Below are 13,092 nucleotides of genomic sequence, written 5' to 3'. Positions count from 1 at the left end.
TGGTGCCTGTCCAAGGTCTTGTGAGGCTGTCTCTGTGAAGAGCAGGTAGCTGTCACCTGCCTCAGATCACCCCTTGCCCCTTTTGTGAGTGTCTCTTCCACGGAAGAAAGGGATCTTGCTATGGAGGCCTGAAGGCTTTCACCACTCTTCAAGGTCCCTTGTGTGCATGCTGTCTCCCTATTGCTGGGGGCCCCATCCAGAGAGCAAGTTGACAGAGTAACAAACTCAATTCTGTCTCTGTTCAAGGGTGGCAGGGTCTGGCCAGAGATGGGCAAGACGACGGTGGTGCTGAGTCAGAGTCCCTGCCTCTGACCCAGTGTGGAATTACCTTCCAGCTGCCCATTCCCTCTGTAAACTGAGGGCGGGGTCAAAATGCCCTGTGCTCTGGTAGTCAGTGACTGCAGCATGTGCCAGCCAGGCTGTTGTCCCTCTGCCTGGTGGCTACAGTGTTTTGTTGCCCAAGACCTTACGAAGACTTGGGAGGAAGCAGAGACACTAGCACGCTTAGCTGGTATGGCTTTATAGGGGCTGAACGCTCCCTGGACAAATGAAAACATAGAGGCACTTTTTTCCTGGCTGTTTATTAACAGAACAAAGAAAAACAAAACGCACTGGCTCGAAACAGACGCCAGATCTCAAATGTCGAGGCAAAATACGAGGTGGCAATTAAAATGTGATTACACAAAGTCTGGACACTGAGAAAAGTTTACAGGACAGTGGGTGTGCGTTTTCTACAACAGACACTTAAATATACATGACAGTAATTGCAGATAGAAACCATCAAAGACAAACTCCAAATCAACTGTTAATGTTTACAGACTCCCCCCACAACCACAGAGCCTTACGTCAGGACCAGCAGAGAGACTTGAAAGCGGGGCCAGCTCACCTTCCCCTGCCTTGGGCTGGCTCTCTTCTGTCTGAGGGAGAGAGCAAGGGGAGAGCTCGTACTCTGCTCAGCTCCCCACTTGCTCTGTGTCTCTCCCACATCTCACAGACATCCTCAGCCTTGTGGCAGTGTCTCGGGGAGGCACTACAATAAGTCACTAGCGCTGTGAATGCTCATTAGGAAAGAGCTTGCTTTTGGAGATGGCAAAGGTTTGCAAAAGAGCTTAAGCGTCACACCAGGCGATAGGACTTGGAGTGCGAATGGAAATCGGTGACCAAGCGGTTTTCTATTTGGCATGTGTCAGTTTGCAAACACCCCTTGGTCACAAGCCACATCTCTCAGGGCATCAAAACCATAGATAGCATCAAAACCACAGCGAGGCTCAGCCACCTGGCTTCACAAGGTATCACTGGGGTGGACAGCACAACCTGCACGTTTGTAACAATGTAGAATAAACACAAAACAAAGCAGAATAAACACAACTCTACTGAAACAAAAGCCGTCACTTTATTTACAAAGTCACAAAACCAAGTATAAATACTTCTGTCATTCATGTTTAGGAAAACCATTTACAAAATTTTCAAATATGTACAAGTAGCTTGAAAAATCACCAGCTTTCCATCCATTTTGTCTCGGGTCCAGAGGGGGATGGGAAGGGTGATGCCACTCGGTAATGAGGACCAAGTGTGGCTGTCTGGGGCTGCGTGGGAATTTGCTGCGGCTTTGGGGCCCCCTTAGAATGCCATCAGCGAGTGGCTTCCTAGGATGCCCAGCTCTGATTTAAAGCCCTCTGGCACCCTGGGGGAGTTGGCCAGCATTCTGGGCAGCAGCGTGCTGTTCCAGAATGTCATCGATCAACCTCAGGTTAGACAGCCAGTCTTCATCTGGGCCCTCACCAGAACCTTTCAAGAGAGCTTCAATGAAATCCACCTCACTGTAGTCAGGTGGTGAAATCAGACCATTTAGTAGCTGCTGGGGCAAGACGTTGATGGGTGGCAGCTGAGGGAGGGTCCCTGTTCTGTTGAAGGGTCCAAGGGACTGGCTGGCAGCTGTGGCCGAGGTGGCAGCGACAGCAGCCACATAGCTTGGTGGTTCAATGCCATGGATGGGACTCATGGGTGCGAAGCTGGCGGCACCCTGCTGCAGGGCCTTGGTGCTCAACACAGGCACAGGGCCCTGCACCGGACTCTGCCGGAGGCTCTGGCTGCCCAGCAGGCCAAAGCTGGAGTTGACTAGGGTAGGGCTGTTCCTTTTCTGGTCAGACCCGCTTCCTGGGGTCACGTGCCCAGGAGGTGCCACTGCCTGCTGAGATGGAAATGCCTGGGCTATGGGGGGCACTTTCATGGGTGTCTTGGCAAAGACTGAGTTCCTGTTATCTGCTTGGGTTGGGGATGGTTCCCTTGAAACTGCTGTGGTCACAGCTGCCGCCGACAATACCACCCATGTGGCACTGTTCAACAGAGTGGGCATTTTTGGCACACTGGGCTGTCTGAGCCGGTGGGGACTCAGGGGTTGGCTGCCCAGTGGGCTGGGACAGAACCTGGGCGGGAGCACTCCTGGGAAGGCGGCCTTGGCACTCTGCGGATGCTGGCAGTCAAGACCGCCCAGGGCTTTCTGGCTGGGATGAGAGGACACCGGGAAGTGGGAGCCGGTGCTGAATGTTCCTTGTTGCTTTCGTGGCGTTGGTGAGCTCATGCCCATGCCCTCGCAGCTCTGGTGCCTGGTGGGTGGGATTGCTCCTGGGTTCATATTGTGTGGAAGGAGCCTGGGTCTGGGTGGCATCATGTGCTGGCTGGATGAAGGGCTTGTCTTGGTCTGGATACACTTGGGGGTGACTTGTTCTTGGACGGCTACAGGAGGAGAGATGGGGGGATGAGTTTCAAATGAATTCTTCACTTGGGCTTTGGTCACTGGACAGGACTTGTGGGTCACACACTGACCTCTGTCCCTTGGCTCCCTATTGAGCACCCATGCCCTCCAAACTCTCTTCAACTCACCTCCTTTCTCTGCCCTTAGCCTGCACTGCAGTTCCCTGACCTCCCAGATCTGTGTTCAGCCCCTTCCCAAAGTGGGCCATGCTGGCCCAGAGGCTGGGGGTCTGTCAAGGCTGGGATGTGCCCCCGCTTATACTCAGTGACTCTACATGGGGCCCGCACTGAATAGTTTCTGGAAGAAAGGAAGGAAGGAAAGAAGAGAAGGGAGAGGGGAGGGGATTGGGCCAGGGAAGATGGCGGAGCAGCACAGACTAGAGATGCCCAGCTGGACTTGGCTTCCCTAGCAAGTGTGGTAAGAGGGAACAGGGACAGTTTGCTCCCCTCTGTTCTCCTCCTGTGCCTGCACTTGGGGCTCCTGTGCTTGTTGTGTCGTGCTACTCTGCACCTGCAGCCCCAGCCTGTCTGACACGCCACTCCAGCCTGGATGTGTGAGATGGAAACTCGGCTGGTTTGGAGCCCACAGGAAAGGGGGTTTGTGGCAGAAAGGAGGACCAGTGTTATGCAGGTGGCATTGGGCTGAGGGCAAGGGGACAAGTGTGGAGTGCGCCATGAGCATCCTTGGTCTGCTGTGGTGTCTGTCACCTCAGTGGCTTGTAAGGAGTGCTTAACTCAGTCCTCCCTGGTAGGCTGCAAGCTCCGTGAAACAGAAACCACGTTTGGTTCTTTGGCATCTGCTGTATCCCTGGCCAAAAACTGCATGCTCCATTCATAACTGCCTGGTAGGGTGGGGTCCCCGGGATGCTCTGAGGTGAAGCATCCCTGGCCCTCTCACCACATGGCCCTGGCACCCTCTAGAAGTGGGTCACTCCATCCGTGTAAGAGGAAGGTCAGGGTCAGAACTCTGGGTTATGGCAGCCCCAGGACATTGTGATATACACCCCAGGTCCCTGTCCCTCACCCACTGATGCTAATGGCTTGAAGGGGCCTGGCTCAGCTTAATCAGTCTCTTGAATTAGAGGATTTAGGAAGCATTACGTCCGGGCCTACAATTGGGATCCTGCTCTTAGAGGTGGGTAGGTGAACTCGGTTTAATGGGAGAGACCCAACCTTTCTTTCAGACCTCACCTCTGCTTAGTACTTGCAGAAACACAGCCAGTAACCGCTTATTTGGAAAGGAATTCTTCCCCGAGCCCTGTATGTGGCCCCCACTCGACCCTGTGGGATGGAATATTGGTCTTAACTGCTTACCTTGAAATGGGCTCATCTGCTGGGCCACATACGCACTTCGCTGCTTAGGGGTCATTGCCATAAGACCTGATTTCTGTTTCTCTTGCTAAACAGAAGGTGAAAAACACACATTAGATGGCAGCTACCAAGAAATATTAGCCTTGGGATCACTGTGCGGGGACCTGGGACTCGGCTTTAGTGTAGCAAAAGCATGAGTGAACACACCAATACACACTCGCATGCATGCTCCGCCCTCCCAAGCAAAATTCCACAGGGAGAAAGAAAAGTAGGGCTCTGCACCTGGGTTAAAAAAAACCAACTGCTGCAGCAGGATGGGACAGAGCTTACTAGCAAGAGCACACAGAGAAAGGCTGAGGCGTTTTGGATGTCCGTCGGTTCAAGATGAGTCAGCAGTGAGATGTGGCCATCAAAAGAGCAAATGTAACATTAGGCTGCATTAATAGAAGCAGAGTGTGTAGGAGGGAGGTGACAGTCCTATGCTACTCTGCCTTGACCAGACTGGGCGCACAGTGCCAACAGGAATCTGGCCATGCCAGTCTCAGGGAGACCCAGACAAACTGGCTCTGTTCAGAGGATGGTAATAAAACAGCTAGGTGAGTCGAGCTGGGGCAAAGATTACAGGCTTCTTGGCGAGGCTGTCATGGGAAAGTGACCAAGGCTTGTTCCGGGTGGTCCTGGCATGGACGGCTGCGTGATCACACGGTCAGATGGAGATACTGCCCGACACCCAGAGGAGCCACACATCACTGCCAACTTCCCTTCCTTCTCCTGACTGGCTGTGGTGGACAGAAGGTGGGAGAGGCTTCCTGTCCTCAGCTGGAAGCTGGCTGGGTGGGCAGGGACCAGCCCATGGGCCAGCAGGGGACAGCGAAACCAGGAGAGAATCGGGAGACTCCCAGGCGAGAGGAGACAGAACTTCCTCCCAGGCCTACCACTGGTTGTGACTGGGACCCAGCTCTGACTGGCAGCCTGGGGCTCACTCTCCCCGTTCACCTGCTGCCATCTCTGCCCTTCTGGAGAAGCCTGCCTGCCAGTGTGCCAACTGCCAAGGCAGCTGTCAGAGAGCACACGCCCCCAGCCCTCTTTCTGCCCCCAGGCCAGACGACCTGACCCTGCAATAGGGACTGCCCGTGGTGCGGCGTGGGGTGGGCGGGGTGGAGGGCCGGCGCTTGGGAGTGTGCCTGGCCCTCAGGCCTGGCAGCCGTTCCTGGCTTTGTTCCTGCCAAGGCAGAGAGGACAAATACGTGGAACTGGGAAGACTACACCAGACTGGGCTCTGCTTCTGCATCCCGCCCTTGGGCTGCTTCCTGTCCCAGCTCTTGCTGCTGCCCTCCAACTCTCGGGGCTGCTGCCAGGGTGTGAGTGTAGGGGCTGCTTCTCAGCTGAACCCCTGGGGCTCCTCTCTTCCAGAAGGAGCGCCCAGAGGCTCACTGTCCTGAGCGCTTCATACCCATTATTTCCTGTCATTTGGAAATGCCCCATGGGGACAGGGAGGAGCATGGTGGCTGAATGACCACTCCAGGCCACACCATCCAGATCGGCCGGAGGTCTGGGGCTGTGTGTGACCACTTCACTTCTGTTCCTGCCCTTGCTCCTTCTGCCAGCCTGCGGAAATTGGCATGGATTCACAGTTCCCAGCTTACAGGTGTGTGGCATCTGAGCGCAGAGGTTAAATGACATTCCCAAAGCGACTCCACTAGGCAGTGGAGTGCCACTAGCAGCACACCCAGTGCTTCGGCCTCCCCAGCCTACCACCTCTACAGCTGGCTCCAGCGTGGCCATCTCAGTGTGCACACTGCCTAGCCCCATAGGGGCAAGCACTGCAGCTGAGGAGGGGCGGGGCCGAGAGGTGGGGAGGTGGAGGCCAGAGGGTGTGACCAAAGAAAACGCAGGGAGGGCAGAAAAGTGCAAAGGGAAGGATGTACAGAGAAAGCCTGTCCAGGGCCAGTGGAAAACAAAAGGAAAAGCTGGCTGGGGCAGGAGTCAGAGGGTAGAGCCCGGGTACTGACTGCCAGATGAAAGAGAGCTTGCTCCCAGTCTGGGGCTATGGGACAAATGGGAGGTTGCAGAGTCTTCACCCACAGAGGCACAAATTCCACAGTGTCCAGAGCTGTAGGAAATCTGGCCAGCTGCGACATCAATACAGAGACTGCCAAGGCCAAACAGTGTCCCTGCCCAGCCCACAGTGCTGGTGACCAGCTCTGCAGACCCTTGTGCCTGCCTGTGCCTAGCAAGGGGTTCCTCCACAGGCCCTTCTCCCCACTGGGGTGCCCAGGGCCTGGCCAGCCCTCTGCTTCCACTCTGGTCCTGTTGTCCCTGGCAGAAGGGACCTGGGCATTCTCTCCAGGCCTCCCTTGGAGGCCACTTCCTTTGTTTTGCAGACGGAGCGCCCATCCTTTGTTCTGAATCAATGTGCTCCAAAGATAAGCCCCAAGAAAACAGTTGTTGCCTTTTGACACTGACAATTAGAATCGTTGGAAAATGGAGAAAACAGGAAATGACAAATGATTCCAGTGACCAGGAGGAAACAGTGGCTGAAAATTGCTGCTTAGTGTCAGGACACTCAGTTTCTGCCTTTTGTGAAGGATGTTCCAGGTCATGTGGCTTTTTATACATACTAGAGGAGGTCATCATAGTGCCTGGTCCCATGGTGCCAGTGGCACCGACAGGCAGCATTGTCCTGAGGGTCCTGAGTGAGCCCAACGGCACTTCTCCCATGGTGGCCACCCTGGTGAGCCTAGGGTTGGGGAGACCCTGAAGTCTCTGAGAACTAAGGCCTGGCTCCTCCTCTGTCCCACCTTTTCCCAGCTCCAGGGGTGGAGGGGCCCAAGTCATAGACAGGTCCTGGGCTGCTGTTCATGATGGCTCACGGAAGCACTCTCGCTTTGTGTGCCAAATAGGAGAGGGGAAAAAGGCCTGGCCCAAACCCTGCTGCCGCCTGCTGGCTGGGCTGAGGCCAGGCAGGGTGCTGCATCAGCCTCCCCATTAGCCACCACATGGTCATGCTCCTGTCCCCCTTCCCAGTGCAGTTACCTAGAGGCTTCTCTCTCTGGTGCAGAGAGAAAATAATCTCATTACCAATTCAACTACTTAATCAGACAAAGGGACTCTCCAGCTGGGCGAAGCCAGAAGGCAGGTGATCAGAGGGAATTGGACACATGCCCACAGAACCTTCCTGGGTTTCAGCCCAGTTCAGACTGAAGTTACTCCATGGTACCCTAGAGAAGGGCATTCTGGCTCTGCATGTTGAGGGATGGAGGGAGAAGGGGAGAGAGAGGAGCTGGAGGAGAGAGGAGGAAGGGGAGCATGGAGGAGGCAGACGAATTCTCCCCTACTAGGGAGCTCCCACCCACTCTGCCAGCAGACCAGCCCTTTGAGTGTCCCCACCCAGAACCAGCCTGCCACACAGCAGCAGGCCCTCAGCTCTCTGTCCCAAAGGCTAATGAGTACTGGTGTGGGTTGCTTATTACTCCACAGGGAAAAGCACGTTCTTTGGTGAATTTTTGAAGGCCAGAATTGGGAACAACTCACTCACCCTTCTGACTTCCTTTGAAATGATGGGAACATGCCATACTGTGTGGGGACAACCATGTCATCGAGATCTGAATTCTGGGGGCTCCCATACCCATGTGGCTGGAGAACCCTGATACCCACAGGATCTGGCCAGCCAGGGATGCAATTCAGACACCACTACCACCACCAGAAGGCCAGTTAGATGGGCTCTTCAGAAGCTGGCAGGGACTTCTTCTGACAGTGAATGGTGGGCAAGTTTCAGTTGTTTCCTAGGTTCCTTCTGACTTTCAGAGCCCAGAACTCCGTTTCTCCAAAATGCCTGTGGGGGAGGCTGGAGGGCGATTCTCCTCCCTATAGATTGCTGGGGCCACAACTTCGTGCCTGGCCTTGGCTCAATGCCTTCCCTTACCCAAAGGGCAACCAAAGAGCCACAGGCCTCAGTGACTCTGAAGCCCCTGCACCTGCCTGTCCAAGGACACAAAGGGAAGATGGGGCTTACAGAACAGCCCAGCCAGTCCTTCTATTAGTCATTTGACAAACACTGTGGGAGTCTACTGTGGGCCAGGCTCTGACCCTGGCGCTGGGCTGCCAGTGTGTGCCTGTACTCTTAAGACCCTTCACTAGACAGGAAGACAAGGCCAAGGAGATCACGGTCTAAGACAACATGGCAAGGGGAACGGATGGCGAGCAGGCAGGCACTAGCAGAACCCCCAGGTCAGGATGGACCCTGAGGGCCAACTGGAATCCCCAAGCCATTCTCTGTGTTAGGCAAACCTGGGCCTGCGTTGGCCGGCTGGGGTCTTTCTTCGCTCCTCTGGACCCTTGGTGCAAGGGCTGGGGATCCACCCCCCAGGACTCTTGCGGCTCTTGGGTTCGCACAGTCTCCAGCTGTCACTGGGGGCTTCACAAAATAAATGCCGTCAAAAGCCAGTGAGTGGGTTAGGTGTGGTCGTGCCTGCCACCCTGCATCTGCTGTCTTTCACACTATTCTCACTCCAGCTCAGTCTCTGTGGTTTCAGGGCTGGCCGGTGCTGGGAGGGCTTGGTCCAAATGCTGGGAATGGTCCTGGGGTGGAGGGAACAAAAGTCCCTCTTCTTCCCCTGCGATGCCCGCACCCTCTCCCTCTGACTCACAGGCTGAGGTGACAAGGTGACTGCCTGGCCTGTTCCTCAGACTCCCTCCCAAAGGGCCAGCTTTTCAAATTCTCAGGGAAGAGGTCAGGGCTACCCTCAACTGCTGGGGCAGAGGGGGTGGGGGAGGTGGGAAGCAGGCATCCTCTGCAAGCTTGCTGGGGTACTCTGGCTGGTGGTCTCTGAGGCCAGAGCAGGTCAGGGCAGACCGGGATGCAAACAGTGACATCCTGAGTGGACAGTCTGCTCTGCTAATTCTGTCTCCTTGGCTGTTTGGGGCTGGACGAGATTCTGCCGGATGCAGCCGGAGAGCGAGCAGCCGAGGAGCACTGAGAAATCAATAGCCCTTGAGTGGAAAGCACCGCCTGTTCTTCCAGGCCAGGGCCGGCGGGATAAAGGGAACAGGGCTGTATGTACCAAAGCAGAATTTCCATTAAGGGCCAGAATTCTGGGGGGCCCTTTCGGCTTGATGGCATCTTCTAATCACCATCACTTAGAAAATTCTCCTGTCTCCACTTGGCTTTGCAGAAGGGGCAGACATCCTGTGCACATGGCTGTTTCATGTGCCACAGCAACAACAACCTGCCAGCCAATTTTCTGCAAATGCTGGTCTCCATCATCTTGTTCTCATCACTGCTAATGTGACTTTTGGGGGCACGCCAGGCCACTCCTGCTAGACTCGAGAATCTAGAAGCCAATCCCAGCACACAGCCCACTTGGATCCTTTTGCCTTCACCCCCGGACCAGCCTGCCATGCCTCCAGTGGGGTGGCCCAGCTTCCCCAGTGGAGGGTGCGGGAGTCCTGGCTGGACACCCACAGCGGATGGCTGGCAGGAAAGGCAGCTCCTGAGCACCCAGTAGGTGCCAAACAGGCAGGCAGCGGGTGGGGAGATGCAGAGGTGTGAAAGGGTATGCGAGGCCAGAAAGCACTAGCAGTCCTGCCCTGGTGTACAGAGCTCTGCCGTGGGAGCTGTCACCTCCTGTGCTCCTCCCAATAACCCCGTGAGGCAGGCGGGCAGGCTGAGCAGGGGACTGTGCCCCAGGTGACAGATGAGGAAAGCGAGGCTTGGGGAGAAGTGACTTACCTGTGGCGTCGCAGCTAGGCAGTAGTGAAGCGGGCACCTGCCTCCAGGCCTTCGGATCCCAGCCGCCCCAGGGCGCTGCCTCTGAGGTGCTGTACGAGGAGGTGACTCTGGCCAGCTCATGAGCAAAGGAGCTGCCGGGCAGGAAGGCCTCACTCCCCAGGGCCTGGCAGGATGGGGGCTGTCGCCCGAGGCTGACCTGGGGGGGCCTGGCTTCCCCAAGCTTGCAGGCTTTGTCTACATGAGTCTACAACAACCGATTGAACAATCCATCAGCTGCTTGGCCACGAAAGGGTTCTGCCTGATCTTGTCACTGCCCTCACCACCTAGTTGGGTCATTGGGGTGTTGTGGTTCTATGCACCAACTGGTTTGGGGAAGCAAATCTAAACAGTTTTGTGGTCTTAGCTTGTCTTGGGTCACAGATTCCTTAGAAAATTAATTACAAATTATGATCTCCCTTCCCCGTGCATCACTGCCATTTTACATGTAAGTTTAGGGGTTTTTTCTGGACCACTTAGTGACCATCCATGGATTTCATATGAAGAATTCCCTGCCTTGAGCAATCACTGTCTTGTTGAAAATGGGAGTGAAGCTAAGCCAGGTAGCTGGGTCACTGGCAATGACTCTGACCAATCTCCACTCCTTCTCATCCTACTCCACCCCCACCCCTGCCACAGAGCACACAACAGCATACAACTCTAAACTGGTGTGTGTGTGTGTGTGTGTGTGTGTGTGTGTGTGTGTGTGTGTACACATGCTAAGGAATCTGCAAAACCAAATGATGAGTGCAAAACCAAACAGTCAAGTGCACATCCCACAATGGCCAGGCCCTGAACTGCAGCCCTCGCTGCTCATGACCCTGCTGGACCACAACGTTTCAGGACTCCTGCTGGTGAGAGCTCCCTTTCTTTCCATCATACTTTAGGAGACAGGGATTTTACCAGCATGGATTAGACTTTATGTATGACCCAATTCTTTCAGCCGAGGCAATTCAAATGACCTCATATTTGATACCATTGTCAGCAAACACTTCAAAGCCCAAGTGAATGGCTGCCTTGGCCTTGACACCCTGATGAGCACAACTGCTTGGCAGCGGGTGTGTCCACGGGGGCCAGGGAAAGCCTGCGTGACAAGAGGCTCTTTCTCTTTCTACATGAAGCAGTATCTTCACTCTCATGCTTTTAATACCTGAGCTGTGGGTGATGGACTGTGTCCACCAGTCATTTCACTGGAAAAGCAAATACTCCTCTCCTGAAGCTAAGCTGAACAGTTGTGTTCAATTCACTTCAGTGAGGAAGTACTAAGGATCTACCATGGCCAACTCTTTCTAATGGATGACAGTCCAGTGGGTTTCTGGGTACATTATTTGGAATAATACGATTGTCATGGTTGAATTTGCTGAGCATCTTCTCTGCTCCAGGCACTAACTCAAGCTCTATATTTGGTCTCATGCAGTTCTTCTGAACAACTGTTTCTGAGGTACGAGTTATTGCAGTCTTATTTTACAGATGAGGACGCTGAGGCCCAGAGCTTAACTAAGTTGCCCAAAGTCACACAGCTAGTTAGTAGTAGAGCAGGATGCAAACCCAGGCTTGCCTCACTCCCAAGCCCCTATGTAGTTTGCATATGTCGAGTCACTAACTCTCCAGATGGAAAACATGCTGTGAGGTGGAAACTCATAATGTGCTGCTAAGCAAAGTGCAGGCCAGATGTGACTAGGGAGGCTGTAGACACATTTTAAAGAATAAATTAGAAATATTTAAAATTGGGAATAAGAAGACAAGCTGACCAGCTGAAGAGCTGTAAGGAAGAAGACATATACACATCAAGCAACATGAACTCTGTAGCAAGTGAACTCAATGTATCTGTGAAAAAGACCTCTGCCATCCTGACGGTATTCGGAGCAGCCAGAGAGGGTTTGGTGCCCTCCCTTCTGGCCATGTGTGGCTTCATTTCATCAAGCTCCTGTATGTCCTTGGAGCAAGGTGGGGCATGAGCAGAAATGTGGCTTTCCACAGCTCACACTTCTTTCTGCCCACATGGCTTGCTCTTTGATGATTCTAAACACAGTCTACAGCCACGTTGGAGATGAAAGAAACCCTGGTATGCAAATATCACTTGGGTTCTGACGACCCGCCTGTTCCATGACGACACATTCTACAAGCAATGAATGGGGCTTATTGGTGGAGAATGAAAACTTTTTAAGCTTTTACTCAGGAATCCCTGGTAGCTTCAAGTGACTTGGAAGATATTAGTGATGGGTCAAGAAACAGGACCCTCTCTCGGCATTAGCATATGCTTACAGTGCCTCAGTAGTCCACCAGGCAGAAAAAACTACAGATGGCACATAGAAATGACCAGTGGCGGAAGATCCCCTGGCAGTGCGGGCAGCTCAATTTTAGCAGCACCATCCTGAGCAGGCCTGGAACACTCGCCCAAGAGGACCAGGCACCATGGAGACCAATGCCATCCCCGGTTAAAAACCGAAATAACAGAAAAGAAATGGAGGACACTGTAAGTGTCTATTCCAGACACAGAGATGGGTTTGCTTTATGTTTGGAAACCTCTAGAAGTAAAGATCCTCCTTCCAACATTTCTTTGGGCTACACTTGGAGGGTGTGCGATATGCAGTTGATTTTCCTAATTGAAAGGCAGCAAACACATGCAAATCAGCTGTAAAAGCTGATGGCAACTAGCTCAAAGTCACAGAGTAAGTGAGTGGCACAGCTGAACCTAGGCGTGACTTAAAAATGCAGGCTTTTAATGACAGATACTAAAGATGTTTCAAGATGAAGTAATGTTCAAAGTGTAACACCTAGGCTTACGCATATGCCCCAGCCCCATCCCCCCCGCCCGCTGCAACTTCCTCAGCATCTCCTTGCTGGGTACAGTAAGCACAGCTCCAAAGGAGCCATCTAACTAACTGTCATGTCCAAGCAACCAAGGAAGGGAGAGGCAGGATTTCCTCTGAAGACTTCCGGATTTAGACAGCAGATATAATGCATGCATCTAAATTCATTCCCTCCCAAAGTCCCATTATGACTACATTAAAGGCTTTTATTTTGTTTTGTTTTATTTTTCAAAGGAAAAATTCCACCAGAATAGGGAACATAGGAGAGGAGATAACAGCACCAGAATTTATGACTCTAGAAGGTAGATAGAACTAGCTGGGCCTGGTGGAGCACACCTGTAGTTCCAGCTACTCAGAAGGCTGAGGCAGGAGGATTCCTTGAGCTCAAGTGTTCAAGCCTAGCCTGGGCAAAACAGTGAGACCCAATCTCAAAAAAAAAAAAAAAAA

At 53.4% G+C, this 13,092-nt stretch overlaps 1 protein-coding gene across 2 annotated transcripts in view; it reads right to left on the bottom strand.

The window, feature by feature from the left end:
• Positions 1-562: 562 nt before the first annotated feature.
• Positions 563-13,092, bottom strand: part of Mamld1 (mastermind like domain containing 1) — a 112,278-nt gene continuing 99,748 nt past the window's right edge. The window contains exons 4-6 of one of the 2 annotated variants that reach the window (XM_010639034.3): positions 9,797-10,040; positions 4,069-4,153; positions 2,651-2,736 (exon numbers count right to left, since the gene is read on the bottom strand). In XM_010639034.3, the coding sequence (XP_010637336.1) occupies positions 4,113-4,153; positions 9,797-10,040 (285 nt within the window). In that variant the 3' untranslated portion in view covers positions 2,651-2,736; positions 4,069-4,112. Of the gene's footprint in view, positions 2,737-4,068; positions 4,154-9,796; positions 10,041-13,092 lie in introns of both variants that reach the window. The other variant, XM_033760570.1, reaches the window with a different exon arrangement.

The sequence above is a fragment of the Fukomys damarensis genome, unplaced genomic scaffold (genome assembly GCF_012274545.1).
Source record: "Fukomys damarensis isolate Sample0158 unplaced genomic scaffold, DMR_v1.0_HiC HiC_scaffold_39, whole genome shotgun sequence".
Taxonomy (NCBI): Eukaryota; Metazoa; Chordata; class Mammalia; order Rodentia; family Bathyergidae; genus Fukomys; species Fukomys damarensis.
This window is presented reverse-complemented; position numbering and strand designations above follow the sequence as displayed.